General features: G+C 46.5%; 2 protein-coding genes across 5 annotated transcripts in view; one reads left to right on the top strand and one right to left on the bottom strand.

Moving 5' to 3' along the window:
• The window catches only part of INSYN1 (inhibitory synaptic factor 1), a 32,184-nt gene extending 30,858 nt beyond the window's left edge, over positions 1-1,326 (top strand). For both annotated transcript variants that reach the window (XM_083183580.1, XM_083183579.1), the window contains exon 4: positions 363-1,326. In XM_083183580.1, coding sequence (XP_083039706.1) covers positions 363-953 — 591 coding nt within the window. In that variant the 3' untranslated portion in view covers positions 954-1,326. The remainder of the gene's footprint in view (positions 1-362) is intronic.
• Positions 1,327-7,339: 6,013 nt separating this feature from the next.
• Positions 7,340-25,013, bottom strand: CD276 (CD276 molecule). 3 transcript variants are annotated; one of them, XM_083183576.1, is made up of 8 exons: positions 24,696-25,013; positions 22,193-22,259; positions 18,835-19,182; positions 18,427-18,723; positions 16,395-16,547; positions 10,820-10,858; positions 10,268-10,300; positions 7,340-8,732 (listed from the first exon to the last, which is right to left on the bottom strand). In XM_083183576.1, the coding sequence occupies exons 2-8, from the start codon at positions 22,245-22,247 to the stop codon at positions 8,707-8,709; spliced, it is 951 nt and encodes a 316-aa protein (XP_083039702.1). In that variant the 5' UTR covers positions 22,248-22,259; positions 24,696-25,013; the 3' UTR covers positions 7,340-8,706. The 3 variants fall into 3 exon arrangements, with proteins under 3 accessions (XP_083039702.1, XP_083039703.1, XP_083039704.1); XM_083183577.1 differs by having other exon boundaries at positions 18,835-19,179; positions 24,696-25,009; XM_083183578.1 differs by having other exon boundaries at positions 16,407-16,547; positions 24,696-25,007.
• Positions 25,014-25,957: the final 944 nt, after the last annotated feature.

The following is a 25,957-nucleotide window of genomic DNA, read 5'->3' as shown; positions in this document are numbered from 1 at the left end:
TGCCTGGGAGGTGAGTATCTGATGAATGGCAGGGACTAATCTAATACCAGAGTGGATGAAGCTCACAATAAAACTGAATGTCATGCAAGGTGTACTTTGCTGACAGCTAGATGGGAGAAGGCTGTCCATGCTTACGTACATTAGAGCATTGAATGACCTTTATTGTGCAAACCTTTACACTTATTTCCATGTTCTCTACATCAATTATCTATGTCATACATACATGGCTCTGTGAGAAGGAACAGATACTGTAATAGAAACAACTATAATATGATGCTGTACTGTTCTTATTAGGCATATTTTTCATAGGTACTTCTCTATCATGAACACAAACCCCTTAACCAATTCTGTGTATATTTTAGGTGGTGGAGCAGATAGACAGACTTACTTCTGACTTTGAATTTGAGCTGGACGCTGATGACTGGACCCCTGGAACTGTTAGTAGCACATCCAGCAGTGAGAAAGGCGGTCCGCTGTGTGATCTGGGACCTCTGGATTTCCTGAGTTCAGACAGTTGGGAATTCTGTTCTTTTCTCGAAGCATCCACTCCTTCTGATTCCGGAGATGGCTCAGACCGTCCTCCTGATTACAGGCTACTTAATGGTGGAGCCACTCCCAATGGACCAGACTCCTCTAGTGAAGAAACCCCTGTCCCACCACAGAAACCCCAGCCAACAAGAACCCCTGGCTCCAGAGATCGGGTGAGGTTCAGTGACAAAGTTCTGTACCATGCACTCTGCTGTGATGACAGTGAAGACCCCCCATATGGCCAGGACACTCATCGGGACCCTCCAAGAGCTGCAGTCCCTTGCACTGCTATACGTAGCAGTAAAGGGGCACTTGCTGGAGTCAGGAGGGGTACCAGGAGCTGCAGTACTCAGACTGTGTGCGACAAGAGCACCCAGACTGTGCTACCATATGTGCCAAAAAAGGGAAAGAAGGAGCAGAGTTGAGTGAAAGAATGGAAAGGGCAATAATGATTGGTTGTTCAGGAAAATAAAATATAAATCGTGAGCAGTTTGAATGAGTGGAGTGAATGAGTAGATGAAAGAACAGATCAGAAGGGTTTTATATGTATAGAAAGCAGGGTGGATAGCTAAGCAAAACAGGTGTCATGTTGACATCTCTGCACACTTATATACTATGGGCAATATATGGTGCACTTTTTAACCTTTCTTATGAACTATGGGGTAGAGGACAATAGAGTGGGGGCACCACATAACCCACCCTATAACCTCACATCTTCTGCTGTGACCTCACATGTCTTTCTGTCCCTGCGCCAAATCTTCACCTCATGTGTATACTATTAAAGAGAAAAAAAAAACAGTGAGTTCAAAGAGTGTTTTATCAAGGGTAGGTGTGAGATGTTGATGATTGACACTTCTGTGTGCAGTGTCTATTTGTCTGACTGTCTCAGGGTTTTTTCAACACAACCGAGCCGTTGTGCTATTTTAATGTTATGTGAAGGGCTCCCGAATTAGCACAAGAAAGCAAAATGGAAAAGCTTTAATCAAAAAGACACTCCTATAACTGGGGTAATTGCTCTCCAGAGGTTGGTGTACTCTCTGTTGCACCTCACCAATTTCATATCTGTAATACCATTGGATTTCCACATCATTAATCTCCAAACATTCCACTTACTGTGGAGTTCTGTTCTCCGGAGAAACAGAGAGTGAACATGTATGCAAGAAAAAATAATTTAATAGGATAAATGTAATAACCATGTGTAGAAATGCCTCCTGCACACCGTGTTTTTCTGTCTATTCAAGCAACACAGAGTTGGCAAACCCCTTGGTCCAGATAATGAATAGCACTTATGGTTATACTCTATGGACCACATGCCCTCTAACATGTTCATTTGTGTTCCATCATTGCATAAAAAAAATTAAGTCAACTGTAATCCCTATCACTCCAGCCCTGAAGTAAACGGTGAGAGGCCTGGAGGTGTTACAGTGCATTTATGTGTATTTCAGTATTTTAGTTGTATGTTCTTCTAGTCGGATATTACATAGCATTCTGTTTAGAGAAGCCAGATAACTTAAGTCCACTAGCGCAGTGGTTCTCAACCTTGGTCCTCAGTACCCATGTTCAGGGGCGTAACTATAGCACCGCAGCCCCCGCCACCGCGGGGGGGCGCTGTGCATGTGGGGGCGCCGGGGGCTGCAGTGCTATAGTTAAACCCCCCCCCTCAATCCCCCGCAGACTTACCTATTGCGCTGGTCCCGGCGGCTCCGTTCTGCTGAGGACCACCACAAAATGGCCGCCCCCATATAGCACACAGTTCTCTGAAACTGTCTGCGGTACTCTTTACCTAGCACGGCGCCCGCGATTACAATCGCGGGCGTCGGGGGTAAAAAATCGCGGGCATCGCGGGTAAATCAAAAATGGGTGCGACGCGATGCCCGCGATTTTCCCATAGGGATCAATGTTAAAAGTCAGATTGGTCGCGATTTTAGCGTTAATTGGCTCAATGCCCGCGATTTTTACATAGGAAACAATGTTAAATGGGCCACAGAGCCCTAATAGTCCCCCTGAAGTGTGAAATGGCCCCCACAATTTTTAACGCCACCCCACGATCAACGTGAACCCGAAGCGTGGCGAGCGGCGGCGGTACGCGTCCTCCGACCTTTTCATACCCCCACTATCCACGTCGGCGTGGAGTTGAGAATAGAATAGTGTGGCGAGCGCAGCGAGCCACCGAGCCCGAAGCGTGGCGAGCGCAGCGAGCCCCGCGAGGGGACGCGGATACCTTCACAGTTATACGCGTCCCCTCACGGGCTTCACAGGTGTCCGTGGCGACGCGGACACCTGTGAAGCCCGCGAGGGGACGCGTTTACCTGTGAAGGTATCCGCGTCCCCTCGCGGGGCTCGCTGCGCTCGCCACGCTTCGGGCTCGGTGGCTCGCTGCGCTCGCCACACTATTCTATTCTCAACTCCACGCCGACGTGGATAGTGGGGGTATGAAAAGGTCGGAGGACGCGTACCGCCGCCGCTCGCCACGCTTCGGGTTCACGTTGATCGTGGGGTGGCGTTAAAAATTGTGGGGGCCATTTCACACTTCAGGGGGACTATTAGGGCTCTGTGGCCCATTTAACATTGATTCCTATGTAAAAATCGCGACCAATCTGACTTTTAACACTAAAATCGCGACCAATCTGATTTTTAACATTGGTCCCTATGGGAAATCGCGGCCATCGCGGGCATCGCATCGCACCCGTTTTTTAGTGCATGCGATGGTCGCGATGGGCGCCGTGCTAGGTAAAGAGTACCCTGTCTGCTGTATGGGGGCGGCCATTTTCTGGTGGTCCTCAGCAGAAGAACGGAGCCGCCGGGACCAGCGCGATAGGTAAGGCTGTGGGGGATTGAGGGGGGGTTTGCATGGGCGGCGGGGTAGGGGTGCTCGGCGGGGCGGCGACGGCGGGGGGGCGCCCAAAACGTAGCTACGCCACTGCCCATGTTATTCAGGTCCCCACACAGAATCACAGGTGAAAGAATTAGCGCCAGCTGTGATGTTAACATGCTTAAAATGTGTCAGTGTCTAATGACCTGGAAAACGTGCACTGTTGGGGAGGCACTGGAGGTTGAGAACCACTGCTATAGCATATAGAGACTAGGGTGACCACCTCACACAGACTGCCAGCTGACAAAGCCCAGAAGCAAATGGTTTGGGCGAGTTTCACACTCACCGGGCGGACAGGGGCCCGGAGCAGGCAAGCACCCAGCATTTTATGAAGACGCTGGGCGTTCCCAGCAGGTGGGTTGATGCCCGCCCTCTTTGGCGATCAGTGGTGGAAATAGAAGTCAGTTTAGACTGACTTCTTTCCAAAGTGTAGACAAATAATTCGGAATGATTTGTCTCCCCTTAGGCTGCATGTGAGAGGATGTGTTTTCGTACACATCCCTTTGCATGCTAGTGAGGGGATATGGGGGGGAGGGGGTTTCGGTGCGCATTGCTGGCCTGTTCACTAGGCTGCGAGTATCTGGATCGAATTGGCATCGAATGTGGCTGAAAACCGTTTAATTTCTATTCACTTTTGACTAGTTAGTCAGAATCGCACCGTGTGTACACTACATTAAGGTCAGGGCCTGATGAAAGGTTCCAGGTGCCCTAGGCTAATGCACATGTTGCTCCATCTCCTTGTAATGCGGCTAAACACACGTGTACTGTATGGTTGTAATGAAGGTTATACAGCTAGCATGTAGGATCTAATGCTTGTGGTGTGGGAAGGAGACTTTGGCTTTAGGCTGACCAGCTGGCACTGTAGCACAATGTACATAAAGTAATGGTTCCATCCTTAAGTATAGGACATTTGCAAGTGTGTGCTAATGACAATAAAACCAAGTAAGTGGATATGTGTTGTCCACTCACAAAGAATGCGTAGAAGGCTGCACACAGACAAATGATTGCATTCAGTTATATACATGTAATATGGGATCAGTTACAGTAAACTTGTTTTCAACTAAGCATCCACCGCATAGTGGACTGTAACAGGAAAAGCTGTTTCCAAAAACACTCTCAGAGGGAGATGTACTAAAGGAAAATGTGGTAAAACCCCCATTTTCCAAAAGGTTCCTGCCTTACTATCACCAATTCCCTATAGATGGGTGAATCGCAGCAATGCCTCGGGGGAGGGTGGGGGTGGTGCTGTAGCTGGTATTTGTGACCACTGGTACTTGTTTCCTAGCACGGCGCCCACGATATTAAGTCGTATGACATAGAATCGCATCGCATGCCATACACCAGATGCGATGCGATATTAAAAATTGTATAAGCCCCTATACGATTTAAAAATTGTATAAGCACCCTGATGGGGGCTTACCATGTTAAATGCACCCCCACTATCAACGCCAACCCGAAGTGTGGCGAGCGCAGCGGTACGCGTCCTCCGACCTTTTTATAACCCCACTATCCACGTCGGCGTAAAGTTGATTTTATATAGTGTGGCGAGCGCAGCGAGCCACCGAGCCCAGTGCGCCCCGCGAGGGGACGCGTATTACTTTACATGTATTCCGCGTCCCCTTGCCATGCTTCGGGCTCACCAGACTATATAAAATCAACTCCACGCCGACGTGGATAGTGGGGTATGAAAAGGTCGGAGGATGCATACCGCTGGGCTCGCCACGCTTCGGGTTGGCGTTGATAGTGGGGGTGCTTTTAACATTGTAAGCACCCATTACAGTGCTTATACAATTAATTATCCTATAGGGGGCACATTTAACATTGAAAACACACATTAGGGTGCTTATACAATTTTAAATCGTATACCATTGTATATGCCATACAATGCGATGGTATACAATTTAAAATTGTATAACATCGGCTGCCATCGCGTAACATCGCATCGCATACCATCATATGCCTTATGGTCTGCGATGCGATGGGCGCCGTGCTAGGAAACAAGTACCTGACCACCTTTCATGCTTAGTACATCTGGCCTCAGGAGAGTTATTTTTTCTTTAAGGTTTTTATTCATTTTTATTTTAACAAGGTGTGTATTTTGTCCAATTAAACTTATTATTAGAGCTGATTGTGCTACTTGGAGTTCTTTAGGACCGAAAAAAGCGCAGTGAAGACTAAGTCAATTTTTCATCCAGGTGGAACCACCCACACACAAAATGAAGAATAATAACGGATCAATATCTGCTATCTTCTTGAAACCCTCTATAATGGCATAAACTCCGTACTCATTATTAAAGAAAGGAACAATATCAGAGCTGGGAAATAATAGATCAATGAGTCATGAATGAAAGGATTCTAGGAGATGCTAGCTTCATTCTAAATAATAGTTTTATAATAAACTAGTTGTAGCAATCGAAGGCCATCAGAATCTATCAGGAGATAAGTTGTAAACCGTATCTTACAAAAACAGTTGGCGTGCTTTGATGTTCTATACTTAATCAAAGAGCACACTTTGCAGTATAAATGTACAGATTTGGAGTTTATTATGTACTCAAACTTGTATATTCATAACACAAAGTGTGCATTTAATACAGCTGCTATTGTTAGAACAAATGCTTAACCATGCCATACTGTAAAATAATATATGCACTGGTCTATGGCAGCAGAACAATTATTATTACAAAGATTATTTTTGTTTTGCCCACGCCAGCTGTTTTTATTCCAATCAAAGCCACAGGACAAAATGTAGAGCATAAGACTAAAGATTACACGGTACTTATGTAATATCTGGGCTCCCATTTTTCTTATGAGACCGCGTCCGCTCGCCACGCTTCGGGCACGGTGGCTCGCTGCGCTCACCACACTATATAAAATCAACTCCATGCGTAGTTGGATAGTAGGGGTATGAAAAAATGGGGTGCATTTAACATGGGAGCCCAGATAATACATAAGTACCGATTATACTATTGCTTCCCAAAGTGCATCCTGGGACACTCTGGGTGCAGTGGCATACCAAATGGGGTGCATGGGTTGGTGGTCCGGTCCCAAATCATTTATTTGGGCCAGATAACATGAGATCTGGCCAGTGCTCTGTGCAACATTTTACGCAGACCATACTTTTTAGTCTGAATGCTCCACCTTCCCACCTTCAATAATCTAGTGAGCGTTCTTAGTGAATTGTGTTTTGGCAGTAATAGTTTGAGAGGTAAAGAATTGTGAATGAACAGAAGAGAGGACTACTAACACTACACCCCAAACCTACCACCAAGGAGCACTCTCCATCACCTTCCTGGAGGCCCAAATAAAAACTTTGTACATACTGAACTTGTGTTTGAGAGATCGGTTCCATCCTTAGATGGACAATCCGATTAGCAGCTTGGCCGTGAATCAATACTTTCTAGACTTCTTACAGATCTTCCTCTCACAATACTGTAATTCTTGAGCCATGAGCATCACTGAACATCACGTCTGCTAATCCCTGGGAACAGAATATGGGCCTCAACTCTGGCAACTGTGCTAAAAGGCACAGATGTTTTGTATCAAAGTATTAATGGCTTGGGATTTTTCAAAAGGAGAGTAATTAACACATTAATTATGGGGTATGTTTTTTTGTGATTAATAATTAGATGCTACTATGAGCAACTGATTCGTCTACTTTGCAGACAGGTATGGGTCGAATGATCGACATGCAGAGGGTCAAAACATGAAAACGGTCAACATAGAAAAGGGGATGGTAAACGAGGTTTTTTTGTTTTTTTTTAATCACCTTTTCATGTGTCCACCTTTTGCATGTCGACCGTTAGTGGTCAACCTTTTGCTTGTCAACCTATCGACCACTTCCCGTGCAGATCGACACTTCAACTTACACACTTTATGGATTGCGCTACAACATATGTAGAGTTTCTCAGATTGTGAAAAAGTTTAGAGAACAGACTAATGGAACATGATAATTAAAGAGGTTTATTTATATATATTTAAAAAAAAAGATAAAAAAAAATAAAAAATAAAACTCACCCTACAAAATAAAATATTACTGAACCCCTGATAGTTATAAGCTGGGTACACACTAGATGACATCCTAAACGATATTGCCAACAACAACCAGCCATAGCGTCAAAGTCTTAAAACCTTTCAGTGTGTACGCACTGTATCGCTAGCGATGCACGATACGGAGGGTCGTTAGCAACATCGTCTGTACATGCAACTGAATCTGAGGATATCATCAAGGACAGCTATACTACTGGATGTGGCCACTGATGAGATCTTTTAAAAAATCCCTCTGTGTGTAAGCATTATGGGCCTGATTCAGACCGGCTGCTTAGTGAGGGGATGTGTTCACTAACACATCCCCCCTCGCATGTGGACGCTAGCAGAAGAAATCATTTGATGGTTCCTGACCAGCCAATGACTTCTCCTGCCTTCAGTAAAAAAAAAAAAAAAGTCTAAACTGTAACAGCTATCTGCTGAAAAGGGGGCGGGCACAGACATCATGTGACCCCAAGCAGGCATCGCCACGCCTACGTTCCCAATGGAATGCCCGGCATTTTCATGGGGATGCGAATAAAACACTGGGCGTTCCCCTGAAGCCACCCCCCGTGAATGCCTCGGCGAGTGTGATACTCACCGCAGGCATTCGCAGAGGGGGTGTGAGCATGTGCAGATGCCCCACCATCGGAAAGGGGCAGAATTCAGCCTCTATCGAGTGGTTCTGAATTAGGCCCCATATCATTTATCAGGGAGTTCTGGGGAAATTGTGAGCGTTATTGTATAGTTTACATAGCGTGTACCCAGCTTACGTTCCCTGGCAGATTAATATATCAAACTTCACTTCCATAGGAATTTGCAATATATTAAAGGCACAGTGTTATTTTTTTTTCAAGGCTTCTTAAAGGATCACAGATTGAACAATTGTCCTGCAATGTAATGTCCTTTAGTGCTCTCCCAGATTTCTGGACCAGCAGAATTAAGGAGCAGTTTGTCACATTCTCAGAACGTCAGCACTTTGGGTCAATTCTGGATTTTGATTTGCCCTCATAATGGGGAGGAGGAGATTACAAAAAAACTTCTGCAGCCAGATGAGGATCAACATAACGTCCAGTCAGTGCAAGCAAGTGTAGCAATAGAATAGGTATCTCCTGCTTCTTTCCAGCGATACCATGGAAATAAAATGCCTGCGGATAATGGACCACATAAAACTCTGCAGAAGCTGGCAGGTCCTGCTCATCCTGAAAGTCCATAATGGTTTTCCCAGCAAGGGGTCCAGTGTGTGTTTGCTGAAGCTCAACGTTTTAATTAGACAAATAAAATCATTCTAAAGATGCAGTCTCATCACCTGTAAATAGCAGAGAGTAAACATAAAACATTTTTAACAATTTCAGGTTCTGTTTGGTATGGTAGTTTCTTGCCCGTTTCTGAGTCACACTGTTTTATAATGTAAAAATGCGCATAAAAACTCATAAGGCACATGCATTACATAAGTTCTTTGCAATAGCAATTGCGTGTGAGATGTATTGGCCTTTCTTGGTTGTCTTATGGATGTGTCGTAGGAGTGATGCCGAAGTGGTTGCAAATCGATATACTGAAAAATCGCTTACACTGGACGCCATACCCAATGGCGATTCTGCACCTAGACATGTGTTCTCATATAGCTAGCCTCAATACCCCACACACTGCAAAATTTCTGGTGTGAGTAGGTCACCAGGTCCTCTGCAACTCTGCTAACATTGGGCGTCCAACACAATGCCACTAGGATGTAAAAGGAGATTGTTCTGCTTAATTTACATAACACTTGCATATGGTGTATAGCCGAGTCTGTATATGAATCAGAATAGGACTTTTATTGGAAAACAGCTGCTGCGGCTACATTGTAGCACTTTGTGTACAGATTCAGAGACTAAGCTGCACACAGATGTACAAGTGTAAAATCAAATAAATTAGCCTAGTGTCCTGGTGCGCCCTGGTTGCATTATGGCCAATACACGTGCGACTTGGCATGCCAAGAGGGGCTGTTGATCATGACTGCACCAAAGCTGAATGAGGACACATCTGTAGCATAAGCCCTTTAATGTTTTCTCATCTGTTGTAGCTCCCAGCTGTGAACAGATGATTTCAGCCTGAGGATAGCCACTAGCTGCAAACTGCCACCAACTTGTCTTTGCAGCACAATAAATAATTTTACATATACATAGTGCATAGGATGACATTTTGAATGGACTTTCAAAGAAAGTTAGAAATAGTTTGTGGATTTATTGCTATTGACTAGTAGTAATGACGGTTTCAGTTTGAGTCACAATTTAAAACTTATTAGCACCTCCAGCAATAGGGAGAAGCCTTTTCATGTATACTGGCCATGTACAGTTCCAAACATCAGCACATATAGTAAATGTAGAAACACCGGTAAAAACATCCCTGGATGATGGATCTCACTTTGTATGAAGCACAGTATATGAACACCAAACAATAAATAAATAAAACCTCCTGTAATCTGAATAAGTTAAATTAAATTAGGTAATACTGCCTCATGGAGGAATTAGACACCACATTAAACAAGCCAATTAAAGAATGGGGATGATTCCACAGGATGTTGGTAGATACTTTAGAAATGTAATGCAGTACTGCATGTATACCTCATAGGTACATAATCAGGCACCTGTATTATCAGTAACTTGTACAGATCGTATTATTATTAATGGACAGATAGGCACTATTTTACCTGCTGTGATTATATATTACACATATTGTAAAAGCTGAACATTGTCTTTAAAGAATCATTGTGTACTACCTTCACATGACAACTCAATTCCACCTACAGTATCAATCCATAAAAAGGTCCAAACAAATCATTTTTTTATCAGAGCTTTGCCTTACCTTCTGCGGAGCTGGCCTGTAGGGGCTGCATGGCTGTACAACAGAGAAATGCATGCTGGTTATTGCTCAGGTGACTAATGTACAAAAGCTTAGAAACAGCATAAACTGAGTGATATGACAAACACGGAGAAGCAATTTGTAAAGAGAAATAATGAAGTTGGAGAAAAGCAGGAGAGAGATAACAGAGCGCACAGGAAACATCACGATGTTGCAGACACTAGGACCTCATGTAGAGTAGGAGTAGATTTGTTTTTTTCAAAGAAATCAAGAAAAAAAAAAAAAGAGAATTCTCCTCTACAGAAATGTTGCAATGCAAGGCGAGCAAATGTATGTATTTACCGGGAAATATGAGAAGGCACTTGAATTTTTACTGGGGAAATTTAGAATTGATTTAGGACATATCACCTTCCAACTTTAATTCTGCTCATTTTCCATGTGCACCCCTGCAGCACAACCAGTACGGTCATAGTGCAAATCTGCTACTGTACTCCTAACTGTACTGAGGCTCCTTGCATCTTATGTAAAGGGATTGGTGTAACTTATCTATTTTACCTGTCTTTAGTTCACCATTTTCTTCATGTTCACCATTGCCTGTTTGGAAAAAGTGACACAAAAGTAAGTGGTATATTTAAAACCCATGCTCTCACAGTGCATTATTTGCAGTACTGTGGGGTAACTGTAAGAAGCAGTGATAAGGGCAGAGAATTGAGCCAGAGGAGAAGTTGCTCATGGATGGATGTAGGACCACGCACAAAACAGTTAAAACTTTTGCCTCTGGGCAGACTAGGCTCCACCTCTCCCTATACCCTGCCCCCAGCACAGTATTGCTTTAGGACGTCCCAGCGTCTAGCCCTAAGGGTGGACACAAGCCTGAGCTACATAAAGAACTCTTTCTGAAGGCCAAGGCCTCGGAAGCAAAAGTATCAAATGCAAAGAAATTTGTGGGCAGATGAACACGTCACGTTGCAGCCTTGCAGAGCTGTTCCACAATGGCACTACCACAGGCCGACCAAGAAGCACTAAATCGGTCAAGCACTAACCAATCTGGTGGAATGTGCTCACCGCAGCCACAAAACTATGTTGAATGGTCAAACGGAGTCACTGGGCCAGAGTCTGTTTGGAAGCTGGCCAACCCCACTTGGAGTTCTATAAGCTCGTATATGGGCCACTACCAGACAAAGATGGGTTGTGCGGACCTCCGGGACTGGGTCATGAGGAGCAGACCATCCCAGTTTGGTACAATACTGACTCCACCGCATCTGTGATGAGCCGCCATCATGGCCCTAACTTACAGGAAGCCACGAGAGGCTGTGAACAAAACAAAATGAAGTGCCTAAAACTGATCTTGATTCCGCTTTGCCAGCAAAGTGAAGAAATGCTGATGCTCTAGCCAAATGGGTACATGCACATACTGTATGTCTCCTGGATGTCCAGAGAGACCCCGAAATCCCCTGGTTCCAGCAATAAAAGTTATAGACCGAAGAGATGCCATGCAGAACCTTGGGATCCAAAACGTACCTGTACAGGGTAATAGTAGGTTATGAACAAATACAGAATAACCCCAAAATGTGCTCAATCTACATGGAGCAGCACCTCTGAGGGATCCCGTTAGATGGGAACCAAGGTTTTTAGAGATAAAAAAAAGGATTGATTCAGAGTGCGCTATATATCAATACACAGTAGTATAAAAGGATACTTTTTAATAAAAATTGCCCTACGGGCATAACAATATATATACAGACCATAAAATCTCAATAAAGTGTGGTACCCCAAAACCAGGGGTACCCCACCTTTTTCTTGTTGCCCTTTTGTTTGCCCATTAACAATATGGTGGGCTCGGGGCGGTTGCTAGGCAGATTGATATGTTGCCAGCGCCTGTAAGGAATAAGCAGGGGTAAGAAAGCGCAGGGCGTGAGGAGAAGTGGGCGGTAACCAGCGGAGAGTGCGAAGTGAGGACGACGGGACTGACCAGGGAAGTGGGGGCGGCCTTAAAGAGTGACACACTGCAGCTCGATCCTCCCATACAGACAGACCGGAGGAGCGCACCGGAGAGCTGGGGCTGACAGGCAGACTCGAACACACGCAGCCGCTGCCAGCGGGGACCAGAGCAGCGAACCAGGGAGCCGCAAGGAGAGCCAGCCCAGTGGTGATCGACAGCCTAGGAAGGCTGATTACCGAGAGGCTACTGAGAAGAGAGACCCGGGCGGCAGAGGGAGCATAAGGGAGAGAGACCGCAGCAGCGGTGATTGACAGCCTCAACCCGGCAGCCATAAAGAATCATCGTGTGGCTGTAAAAGTGCCCAGCAGTTGTTCCAGCAGTGTGCTCCCGATTCATCAGTGACCGGCAGGAGCTGGCAACTGCACCAGTACCACAGGTATCTACGAATTATCCCTCCTGGGCGCCTCATTATCCCCCTGAGCCCTCACTACTTCCAAGTCCTGAACACAAGTGGCCCTTGCCCTCATTTACCTCCAAGTCCAGAGCACAAGTGGCCCTTGCCCTCATTTCCTCCTTAGGCCCGTAGCTACAAACCCCGCCGTGGATATTTAGCCGCTGTTGTAATAGAGGCCTTACTGCACAGCCCTTAGTGACAGGCCCGCAGGAACTACCCTCCCACTTGCTCTCCAGTAATTCACCAGGACCAATTGGAGACTGTATGGGCCCAAGCCTGTTAATTCCGGTGCTATATTGCTATACTTCACTTGGTAGTGAATTTGGTGCACCTAGGCCAAAGGTACCTAACTTAAGGGGTAAACTGCGCAGTTTAAGGGAAATTAATAATTTTTTTTTGTATTTTAAATTGCAAGTTGTCATATTTCTATGTGCTCATACTGTCATTTTCATATTGCTCTGCAGCATACTGTGAGGATTGCGGCCCAGCGCATATTGTGGGCCTCATTGCGCACAGTATCTTTGAAGTGATTGTGCCACAGTAAAATTATCCAGTGCATGTGTGATCTGTAATTTTAATCCAGTGAAACTGATTTCATAATTCATTGATTATCTACCTGTAATTAAAAGTGCCGTGTACCGTGCGAGTTGCGACCTGGGTAATAGGGTCTCATAGTGCACGATATACATTTATCCTTTCATCCCCTATATTGTTGTCAGACCTTTTACTTGTTATTCTGTGCTTTCCCTGATGGTGATCTGTGATCCAGAGCTGCAGAATAAAACATCTGTTCACCGTCCTCACGTGTGGTGAACCTGTTACTTTGTGTGTGTTTGTGTGCGTGTGTGGGGGGGGGGGGGTTTGTTCCTTGGGGTTCCTTGTCCCTTTGCCCTCAGAGTTCAGGCGAGTGAAGCTCGACGACCACAAAAGGACCGTGACCAACGGGAGTAAAGAAGGCAAGGTACCAACTACACCTCACCTGAGTTTGGTGATATCACAAAAGCATTGGATGAAAATCTTTCAGATGCTTAATGTTTGTAAACTTCAATTGAGTATAACGATCCCAACACGTTTCGTCATCACCATGACTTCATCAGGGGCAGTGAAAGCAGCATATTACAGGAATGATTTGTGTGTAGGTTGTCACAGAAAAGGATCTCCCTTAGTAAACAGCGACCAGATAGGGTGAGTCCAGAATTTAATAGTAGAGAATCGCCAACGGATCTTCGAATGACTTAAATAAAGCTGAAGGTCTGTCAGGGTACTCAGTAATGGTAATCGGAGATCAGCAATCAGAAAGGTTCAGTGACTGCAAACCAATACTGGTTCAGTATCAAGATGTTAATGTGTCATGGAGATGATAATGTGTCAAAAGCGAAGATATTTATTTCTAATCAGCAGGGTTGGGTAGGTGAGTGGGGATGGTAGAAGTTGGTAAAAGTCTGAATATAATCATACGGTTTTGATGTTGTAAATACCGTATCATGTTAGGGGGATTGCTGGTTAGGGTTCTTTAGGAAACCTTTAAAACTCGATAAGACTTCAAACCTGAAGTCTATGGTCCATCTCGATGACTTGCAAAACCTAATGCAATCTGTGATCTAGTCTAGTCCCACTTCCAAGAATAGGTTGGTATAGAAACCTCTGCCTCCTGGGGAGGGGAAGGATGACTCTGGAACCCAGGAGAAACTGAATGGCATATTGTAGAGCTCACTCTTTTTTTTCAGATCCATAGGCAATCCGGTGGTTGACACTGGCATAGTCTCTGGAAATCACGTTGCTCACCCAGGCATCCATTGTGGTCCCCTGCCAGATGGCTAAAAAACAAAAGCAGACCGCAGACTCTGGGGTGTCCCAGGTTGAGGCCCGTCCCATCAAGCAGAGGATGTGGCTCAAGGGGCATCTTGTAAAATAGGACTGCTTACCAAACTGCATAGCGGTCTTTTAAAGATGGAGTCTGAGGTCTGGAGAAGACCTGGCTCCTGGCTATTCCCTCAGAACTAAAGAACCGATGTGTAGAAGCTCATGACCTGGGAGTCCCAGCATAAGAGAAAAAAAGCAGTCTTGGATGCTGTCAAAGTTTAGACAATCTTGTCAAACTCCGAAAAGAACAGCTCCTGTATAAAGTTTAGTCTTCAGCGCCCTCATGGAATCCCAGTCCGCCTGCCAGGAATGAAGTCAGTGGGCTCTCCAGCAGAAATAGAAGCCCAAGACACTAAAATGCCAGCGTCCAGGGTAGCTTCAGATACAAGTTCCTCTAGTTGAACCGACTTGGGAAAACTGAACCAGGAACTTCTGATCCTTGAAAACAGGTGCCATAGATTTCGGCATCAATTTGTCCTCCTCAATAGCTAGGACATCTCTCACAGCCCTGATGAGTGCCTCTACATTTAGACAAGATGGAATGTCGCCCTGGGTTTAAGAATCCTCCAAGCTAGATGAAATGGATCCCTACTGCCCCTGACTGCCGTGTATGAAATGGACTCGGAAGCGTAAACGGAATTAGAGGTGGAACTACTTCTTCTCAACGAACTCCGTTTGAAACCCTTCCTGTGTAATATCTGCTGTGAAATCTGCACAGCAGTAGAGAGAGCATTCACCCAAGTTCGAATGTAGGTGGTAGCAGATCAGTGTGCACAGGTGTAGCAGGTTGGGTTCCAAAGGCAGACGGCGCATAAGCAGTGGCAGCTAGGAGATCTACTAGCTGTGCCCTGAACTGCATTAAAGAAGTCACCCAAGCTGGTTCCTAGTTGGACCTCGAGTGCGTGTCCCTGTAGAACCAGACACAGGGACTGTCCTGCATTTGAGTCTGTGGAGAAAGCCCAGCCATGCAGGATGTGCATGCGCACAGCACAGAGCTCCCACCTCCTTACGTGCTTTGCCCTTGGGAAGAAAAGTACCAGGCAAATCCCCCACGCGCACAATGTTATATAAAAACAAGGGGTGTGATTATTGGGATAGAGCAATTATGTAACAGCCGCACTGTAGTAGCCACTAGTGGGGCCAGGGGGAGACCACTTCAGTAACAGACAAAGGATTAAGTCAGACAGTGAAACTGAAAAAGGAACTCACCCCCCACACAAGCACATACAATTTAGCAAAAAGTGGGCTAGAGCAAAAAGTGGGCTAGAGAAGCTAAACTAACCAAACTCCAGTTGGTTGGTAGGAGCAGTAATGTATAGCCTGAACTGATTATGGAGAGGCGGTATACAAGTGTATACAATGTGGAGCCCACACTCATTTGGAGACTCTGTGGGCAGTTGCTGCTGGCAATGGCTGCTTAGTGTCTCTGCGGGGAGGGAGAGCAAGAGTAGAGAACCCAGTGGTGGGAAGCCTGCATAGAAGGATCATGCCACAGGAGGAGCCTACCTCCTGCTACCGACTCCCATTGAAATGTACCAGCATCGCACTGGGAACCCCTGCTGGGTGTCCCAGATGCCTGCACCGTGGTGTTCCAGCGGGGGTTCAATTGACCCAGCCACACGCTACCCAGCACAGTGGAAGAGCTGATCTGCAACGTCCGGCTGTGGTCCACGGTGTACAGGCCGCTATAAGGGAGCCCGAAATTGGGGTGGGGGGGGGGCGAAGAATAAATGATGGAGGTTACTTCAGTGCAGACATGGGCAACATCTCCCCTGGCTCAATTCTACCTTAACAATGTTTCATATATCTGCCCCTGTTTGCCAGTATAAATGTCTATCCCAACAGACAGAACCGCTGCATTCACCACTCACATGCATCGTTACCTGCTTCCTCCTGCTCTTCCTCACAGGACTGTTTAAGATGTTTTCTGCACAAAAAGCCAAGAGCCACAAGAAGACCAATGAGACACGCACATAGACCCACTGTCACCCACACAGCCACAGGAGGAAATGAAAGGTGCTGACCTGCAGAAGACGAAAAGATAATAAAGTAAATTCCAACTCATTACTGGGACAAACGGCAGAGGCTATAATCTGCCCTACACCATGTTCCCTCTGCAGAACATTCGTCACTATGGAGGTTATTCAGACCGGATAGCTGTGGCGTGATTTAGCAGAGCCCTGCGGTTAGATAGCCACTGCCCAGTCGGAGTGAAAGCCTGCAAATTGCTTAACATGACTGGCGAACATTAGCTGCAAATCCATTCACAAGCCGCTCGCCATCAAATTATTTTAGCACTGTGGGGCTGATTCAGACCTGTTCGCCGGGCTGCGTGTGTTCGCAGCCTAGCAAACAAGTAAATGCTGCCCACCCCGAGCAGGCATCGACACCTGCATTCGCAGGGGAACACCCAGAGTTTTTATGGGCTTCCTCAAAACGCTGGACGTTCCCTTGCACCAGTCCCCTTCTGCCACCTTCACTTCCCTCTCAGGGGGTTTTTGCACATGCACATATTTCCTGACGTCACATGACTTCCCCTCAAACGCCTGGGCATGCCTGCATTTTCCCTGCCACTCCCACAAAACAGACAGTTACTGCCCACAAACGCCAGCTTTCTGTCAATCAACTAGCATACCGGGAACGATCAAATGTGAAGGCACTCTTATGGTCCAGGAACTCAATTAGTACCTTAATCAATTTGATTCAACTGTCTGCGCTCAGCCACGGACATCCTTAAACCTAGACCATTGGGCTGCCTTGAGGAACGCGTTTGGGAACCTCTAGCCAAGACACTTATTGGTGGACTTATTGTCACGTTCCCTAGCCGCTACAATATTTGTTGGTAGGATGCAGCAGGGACTGGACAAACATAAACTGCTATGACGGCAAATACAGTAACCAAGATCATCGTTGCTGCTCCAATCACCACGTGTGACCCGTGATGACGCACATGTGTCTAAAATCGCACTGTTGGCTTATAAAAAAAACGCATTGAGCAGCTGTGGCAGCTTATCGATTCTGTGCTGCAGGTGTCATTTTAGTGCGTCAAACAAGCACGTGACCGAATCGTGGCAACGAGGAGCTTGGCTACATCTGTATATACTTCCACATAGTCCAATATATGCTCTATGACAACCAATATCCCACAAAGGGATGTATTTAACAGTGACTGGAGGGGGACGCAGGTAGGGGGGAGTCTGTGCATGCATGTATTTGCTTATCTGCAGACCCCCTGTGCGAATGCCTTCAACAAGTATCACACTCACTAAGGCATTCGCACAGGTAGGGGAGCAGGCAGGTGCGGGCATCAGCCTGGAGCAGGGGGAACACAGCCTTTTATAGGAGTCCCCATGAAAATGCTGGGTGATGGCTGCTCGGGATTGGCGGCTGACGTCACATGTCAGCTTCTCTCTTGTCTACAGAGTTCAACAGAGGAAATAGCAAACACATTCCCTGGCACTGGTAGGGATTCAGGCGCTGGAGTTGAGGGGAAGGGGGGGAGGTGTCGTTCAGCGGGGCGGAGTTAGTAATTACGGTGCTCGCTAAGCAGCGAACAACCGAAATCACACCCAAAAAAGTTTTGCTGCCCCATAGAGTAGCTAACACTTGAGTGAATTTGGCATTCAGCCAGGCTAAGAGTTGAAGGGCTGATGCCGCTGTATAAACTCTGCGGCAATTAGTACCCATTGCCTGGAATTGAATTCTCCCCATGGACTCTTAATTACATAATTGTATAACTAGGCACTAATTAGATGGTGTTCAGTATACTATGAAAGATTCTAGAATTACATGAATGAGGGGGGGGGGGGGGGGGGACGACCCATAATGAGCATCTGCACTGCACAAAGCAAAGTATCTGCTACACTGACCTCTGACAAAGGGATGCGCCCCCCTTCCACTGACCTGTGACCGTCAGAGATGCATGAGTCATCATCTGCAGGACGGGGTTATATACCATGCAAGTGTACGAGTCACTGGTCTCCAAGATTACACGTACGGAGCTCTGCACATGGAATAGGCCATCTTCAGTGGCCTCTTGTGATGTGGTGATATTTTCTGTCAGGTTCCGGCCTTTTCCATTTTGCCACAGTATTTCCACTTCGGGGTATCGACAATAAATATGGCATGTCACAGTTACCTGATCACCAGGTTTAAGGCCCTCGCTAGGTTCCAGGTGCAAAGTGGGCTTGGGAAATGAGGCTGTTGTGAGGGAAAGTATAGGAAGAGTAAGGGTAGAGTATGGGTTTATACAGCATCACAAGCAGAGCCACATCAGATGTCAGCCCATACTAACATATAGTTGTTGCTCACCTTCCACTTGCAGACTCACAGCAGCTGAACTGGAGTTCCCAGCATTAACAAAGCATGTGTAAGTTCCTTCATCAGCCAAGCGAACTCTCCGAAGTAAAAGTGACATATTGCCTTGTGGTAGCTGGTCCAGAAAAAGCTGCGTACGGTTAATGAACTCAGGGTCCTGATTCTCCAATTGCTCTTGACCTAAAGTGAAGGCATGAACCTGCTGCTGGTTTGCTAATGTCCAAAACACACTGAGGTCCTTCAGCAGAAATCCAACTGGAGGAGAAAACCAGCAGGGAAGGATGACATCTTCATCCAGGATGCCTGTGACAGGACCATCAGGTACTCGCACTTCAATGGCTGCTTGAGAGAAGACAAAAGGAATTACAGAATGGGGGTAAGAGACAGGGAGAATATACAGAACGTAGAAGAATAAAATAAATATCCGATAAGCCACAGTGTAATCATAATTACCACTGATAAAGAGACTAAAAAGTCTTAAACCGGGAGCAACTCAGATGAATAATTTGCTTTAAATAGTTACAGACCCCGCTCAGCAATGCTAAATTAAATAATCCTTTCACACCAAAGTTCCGGCTCAGACCCATGTCCGACCTGGAATACAGAACACAGGTCAAAGCAGTGTTTTATATTACTTACCCCTTTCACACCACCTTGGTGACCCTGGTTTATTCCCACATTGTCACCATTATTACAGTATGCTTGAAAATTACATTGGGCGGGATTCTCCAATAGCCCCCGCCGCACATCGCCGGCATTCGCATTGTTAATAATCGCATATGCAGTAACATATGTGATTATTAACTCAAAGGCGATGACCGGCGATGTGCAGCGGGTTCCCCCCTCCCTCCACCCTTACCCGGCTGTAAGTGCTCTGTTTCCTCCTCCCTGCACCCGGAAGCTGTGCAGGGAGGAGGAGGTCACTGGGTCGGGCAGCACAGCAGGAGGCTGCCCGGACACATGTGAGGAGAGGGCAGCACGGATCAACGGGGGCGCGTGGGGCGGCGGGGGACGTGAAGGGAAGCCCATATTCTTCCATGGAGTTATGCCATATAGAACTGGCGTAACCCCCCACAGCAAAGCCCCGGCGGTGGGGCTTTGCTGCATATGAAAATGCGGTAAAAACCCCGAAAACAGGTTTTTACGGCATTTTTAGTTTGGTGAATCTCGCCCCATTATCTCCAAGCATCCTTAGTCTGCCAATAAGAACCCTTTTAGGTATGACCCTGGTCATGTATGACCCGGGTCTGCCTTTCATACAGCAGCTAATCTGGTTGCACGTCTGGGTAAACTCTTTCATGCTGAGCCAGGACCTGTGGCGCCCTGGCTTGTCCTGGCAACTACATGGGTCAGACAATCGGTGTGAAAGGGGTATAAGAGCGATTGTAACTTTACATTTCATATACAGATATTCTATATTCCATTTAGCACAGAAAGAAAAAGTGTGTCTGGGTGTGGTGCACCTTAAGGAAATAATGGATGCCAATAAAATTTAACCTTTAATGAAGGATTACTAAAACTGCGAAATATAAAAGAAACAACACATAACAAACAAAGGGCCTTATTTTGGCTCATTCTTTCTGACAAAATCCTTCTTAGATGGACAAAACCATGTGCACTGCAGGGGGGGCAGATGTGCAGAGAGAATTAGATTTGGGTGAGTAATTTTGTTTCTGTGCAGGGAAAATACTGACTGCTTTATTTTTACACTGCAATATAGATCTCACTTTGAAGTAAAACCCCACCCAAATCTAATTCTCTCTGCACAAGTAACACCTGCCCCACCTGCAGTGCACATGGTTTTGCCCATCTAAGAAGGATTTTGTCAGAAAGAATGAACCAAAATAAGGCCCAAAGTGACAATTAGTGCGTGTTTAAAAACAGTACGTGTGGGGACCGAATATTTGTTCAAAATAGGTCTCTTATGTTAATAATACAGTATAGCGTCTCAAATGAGAGAAATTGTTGCCAAATGTGGGAAAGACACTTCCTCTTGTTACAGTTGTTGCAAATTTAGTTGCCTGTGATGGTGAATTGTTTATATTAAAGCAATCATATGTGTGCATGAGATGTACAGGAAATGTAACTGCTGACAGGTTTAGTGGGTGTGTCAACACTCCATGTGTCGATACAGCTATAGTTTATTTTTGACTAGTATGAGGGCTGTCAATCACCTCCCCTCAATTGTGGGGGTATGTGTGTTTTAGCGGTAATATGAAACCCAAGTGGGTTATTGTGTCCTTGATTTTGTCATAAGTCAGTCACTCAACAGTGTCCCTCGGCTACTAGTATATCCTTGCTAGTTAAGCCTGGCTGCCCCAATGTACTATGTACAATAATCTGTGGTGCTGAACCACTGTATCCGTCAGCGTATTAGCGGTACTGATTTGTCATAGGCATATTTGCTCTCGAAATCAGAATTTCAGCGGTAGCTATGTGTATTTATATTGCAAATAAGAAGTTTGTCAGTAATAGCCACTGATAATTAGTATGTCCGCCGCTGCAGTAGATACTTCTATGGTACTACAACATATGTACACAGTTTCAATTATAACATATAACTTTGGAGCCCTTAGGAGAAGCAATTACGTGTATGTAAGCAGGAGATGTAACTGCTGACAAGTTGAGTGGCTGTGTCAACACACCCTGTGTCGATACAGCTATAATATACTGTTGGCTAATGTGAGGGCTGCCAATCACCTCCCCTCATTTGCGTGGGGTATGTGTACTTTGGTGATAATACAAGGACCCAAGTGAGTTATTGTATCCTTCTTATTGTCATCATTGTAAGTCGATCATTTGACATTGTCCCTCGGCCACTGGTATATAATTGCCAGTTGTACCTGGCTGCCCCAGTGTACAGTCGTCTATAGTGCTAAACCGCTTATACCCGTCAGCATGTTAACGGTACTGATTTGTAACAGGCATATCAGCTCTTAGGATCGAAGTTTTCAGCGGTGGCTATGTGTGTATGTCGCAATGAATAACATTTATAGATAGATATCAGAACCCTTGTGCGAGTCAGACATACAAGGCGCTATCCAGCATAAGTGCTGTAGCGCTTGGGGTATGTCAGTAATAGCCGCTGATGATTAGTATGCCCGCTGCTGCAGTAGATACTGCTATGACGTTAGCATATATATACACATTCACAGTTATAATATATCACATTAGAGCCCTTAGAAGGGCTAAATTTAAGAGACGCTATTGAAGAGGAAGAGACAGTGCACATAACGTACACCCACACACCAGATCTCACCACCCTGTTCTCGGTATATTCTATATTCTCCTGTCAAATGCTTTATATTCCTTATATATAAGACAGTGTGGGAGAGCCAAGAACCAGACTTACTGCAGATAGATGGAAGGAGGGGAAGGAGGAGAAGGAGCAAGCAGAGGCCGTCCATGTCTATTTGTCACTAGGAGTAGAAGAAAGGAAGTTAGCAGTAACAACATGGGAAGTGGCAGACACAATGAGAAAACAAAAGAGCTCCAATAAATAATAGCTCTGTATACACAGATCTAATGCTGATACATCAGAGTTCATTATATAAAAAGAGATGCATCTTTTACTGTGATTTATTAGGAAAGTTAAGCCGCCCATACACGTCCCGATACGGGCGTGCGTTCAGTGCTTAACTAGCACGCATCACATCGCATTGCATTGCCTGTCCATGCGTTGTGCATGCAATGCGATGCAATGTGATGTGATGAAAACTAAGTACAAAAAGTATGTGCAAACACATACTTTTTGTACTGTGCGATGAGGTGCCGCAGGAGCGCGCACCTCAAAGCACACATCGGACAGCCCGCATCGCAGCGTGTATGGGCTGCTTAAAAGTCACATTTCCTCTTCTGCCTTGTTAGTAGCCCATACAGTTTATATAGAGGATAAATGAGCACATATATAAAATCCTAGTTACATATACTTGTCATTAGCAGGGCCGGCGCCACCACTAGGCAGCTCTAGGCATTTGGAGGGGGGCAGTTCGCCCCTCACCCCAAGCATGGAGGGTTAGCGAACTGTGTAAAAAACTTGCGGCGCCGGCATCCCTGCAGTGCTGGAGCGGGCAGGGGTGTCCGTGCCGCGGGGGAACCTGCGGCGCTGTCATTGTGTATAAAGCTGGCGGCGGCCAGCGAGGTCCCTGTAGTGAATAGAAAATAACTAGCGCTATGCGCGAAGCGGCGCAGGAAGCGCTAGTTATTTTCTATTCACTGCAGGGACCCCGCCGGCCGCCGCCAGCTTTATACACAATGACAGTGCTGCAGGTTCCCCCGCGGCACGGACACCCCTGCCCGCTCCAGCACTGCAGAGACGCCGGCGCCGCAAGTTTTTTACACAGGTACCACCACCCCCCCCCCCCCCCCCCGGCACCGGAGTGCCCCCACCCCGACTTGTCTGCACCGGCCCTGGTCATTAGCTGCACATATTACCACCCCCTGCAGTATCATGGAAGGTCCACAGCAGGAATCTCCGATATATCCTGCTGTGATCCCCCCTGTCCAACCAGCAGTCGCATCCCCCATAGATTTCTCAGTGCCCATTTAACATGGCTATAGATAGTCAATAAAATAAAGCCTCCCTTAAGGCCCCCATACTTTATGCGATTTTGGACCGATTTCACGCGATTTGAGCACTTGGGCCAATAAATCGCGTGAAATTGGCCCAAAATCGCATGTGTTTGACATTTGATCCGATGCGCGGTCCTATGTGCATCGAACCGGATCAGGAGGTCGGACGGTCAGCATGTACGACCACGTCCGACCTCCTGCAGTGGGCGGGGGTGCCGTGAGGAAGAAGCCCAGCCAGCTGGGGAAGAAGTGGCCGGCTGGGGAGGAAGCAAGTGCAGCCGCAGCCGTAACTGGTCTAGTGCTGGGGCCGGCGGCGGTGACCAGATCATCAGTGTCCACTGTCCAGCGCCGTAGCAAGCGAGCGGGCAGGCAGCAGCGGCAATTACAACTTTAAAATAACATGTCAAATGACTGCCCGGCTAATGATTGGCTGAGATAGAGCACTCTCAGCCAATCAGTGACCTCCCTCCGCAGCAGCTGATTGGCTGAGAGTGCTCTATCTCAGCCAATCAAAAGCCGGAGAGTCATTTGACACATTATTTTAAAGATGTAATAGCCGCCGCTGCGGCGCTGGACAGTGAACACTGATCTGGTCACCGCTGCCCGCCCCGACTGATCTGATTAATGCTGCTGCCCCACTGCTTCCTCCCCAGCCGGCCACTCATTTGAGAGCCGCCGCCCGCCCCCACTGCTCCTCACTGCCCTGCAGCTCCCCGTTGGTATTTTGTTTTAATGTGATAAATCGACTGTCGGGACCATATACCACACACCCATCCTAGACAGGGTCGACCTAACAAACCATACCCAACTGACTCATGTCATATATTCATCACTGCAGACTACCACGTACAGTAAGTAACTGTGGGGTACTGTAGGTTATTTAAGTTCTCTTCTGCGGCCACTAAACTTCACACTGCTGTATACATACCTCCCTACATGACCCTCTCCAGGAGGGACACAATTATCGGTTTCTGGACTTCTCTCTTAATCTATGATTGCCATCACCTGTATTAAACAGGTTAACTGATGAGAAAGTTGTTATAGCACAGGTGATGGTAAGGTAATCATAAATGAGGAGGAAAGTCCAGGAATAAATGTGTCCCTCCTGGAGAGGATCATGTTGGGAGGTATGCTGTATACAAAACAAAGCAGCATCACTCATATACAGTAGATACAGCATGGACACACCGGCCTGCGGCGGGCCGCTCAGGCAGCAAAGAGGTTAACAACAAATAATAATAAAAAAAAAGTTAGATTCCAGGCGTCCAGTTGCAATGACTTACCCTGCCACTTACACTGCGCACACACATACACGGTACCGGGGAGTGGCGGCGTCTCCTACCCCTCGCAGTCAGCCACCGCTATCCAACAGGAAGCTGCCACTCACCCTCTCCCACTCAACGGGAATGCCATGGCGGCGACTCCGCTTCCCAATCCGTAGTGAGATCATCAGCATACGCTGCTTTCGGGAGAAGGGAGGAGGAGAGGTGGGCAGAGATCGGCCGCGCCATTGGCCGGGCTGGAGGGGAAAATCCCCTCATGCGAGGTGGCGATTAACGCTTCCTCTAGGGACAAAGATAAATAACGTTATTCATTCTTAGTAAATTTATATAAGGACGCTAGGCTGTGTGTGTGTCTTTTGTTTCCCGAACGTTGGCAAACAAATGCGGTCCCCTCATCATGTAAGACCTTCAGGTGCTCTCTTATATATTCTTATTTAGAGATAGAGAATCAACATAAACCTGCATTAAAAAATGGATATCCCGTTCACATTTTCACTTGTTTGAATAATTGTAATTGTTCAACAGGAAGTGCCCAGTAATGCGGTTATTTTCTCTGAATGGAAATTTTTTTCAAAATCTTATATAGAAAACCCATCAGTCTGACTGTTTTTCTATGCGTTTGGATAGCCCTGCACTGATAGGTGTGGTATGACCAGGGTTGGCACCTCATGCATCATCAATTCCTAGTTTCCTAGAGAAACCTTAAAACATTTGCTCCATCAGTGAGGTGGGGTGGGGGGGAAGGGGGGCTGCAGCAACCAATGAAAATGCCTTGCACAGGCCGGAAGTAAGGTGCAAAGCACGGGCCAGAAGTAGAGTGCGATTGGCAAAGGTTGCTTCCAGGTGTCTGGCCCTTCCCTTCTTACACCCCGGCCACAACCCCGCCCTCTGTAATGATGTCACCAGACATGTCCTCTCCGAGTCCTTAGTGCAGAAGGCCAGCTTTGGGCGGCGGCCATGTTCCTGTTGACCAGTCCGGCAGCAGTGGAGGCTGTAAAGGCTTTTCCAGTCACCGGAATTCCAGGAGATTCCCGTTATCTGGGTGACTGGAAAAGCCTCCTGGAGGGTTGCGACCAAATCCGGGAGAATCCCAGAAATCGGGGAGAGGTGTTATCCCTAGGTATGACGGTCAGGATCTCTACTATCAGTATACTGATTTGGATTACCAGCTGCCGGTACTCTGACAGGTGGGCGATTCTAAAAAAAAAAAGCCCTTGTGGGCCACCATGAGGGAGAATAGCCCCTGTTGGTCGGGATCACAG

Source organism: Crinia signifera, chromosome 4 (genome assembly GCF_055691185.1).
Source record: "Crinia signifera chromosome 4, ASM5569118v1, whole genome shotgun sequence".
Taxonomy (NCBI): domain Eukaryota; kingdom Metazoa; phylum Chordata; class Amphibia; order Anura; family Myobatrachidae; genus Crinia; species Crinia signifera.
The sequence above is the reverse complement of the archived record's forward strand: the minus strand, read 5'-3'. Positions and strand labels throughout refer to the sequence as shown.

What these genes read in the sequence shown, in the direction of transcription:
- CD276 (XM_083183576.1), bottom strand. Translation starts at nt 22,247, where the DNA reads ATGGACGGCCTCTGCTTGCTCCTTCTCCTCCTTCCCCTCCTTCCATCT. An exon ending in CCTCCTTCCATCTATCTGCA is followed by an intron (nt 19,183 to 22,192) that starts GTAAGTCTGGTT and finishes TCTTCTCTCAAG; the next exon opens with CAGCCATTGAAGTGCGAGTA. An exon ending in ACAGGCCAGCTCCGCAGAAG is followed by an intron (nt 8,733 to 10,267) that starts GTAAGGCAAAGC and finishes TGCTATTTACAG; the next exon opens with GTGATGAGACTGCATCTTTA.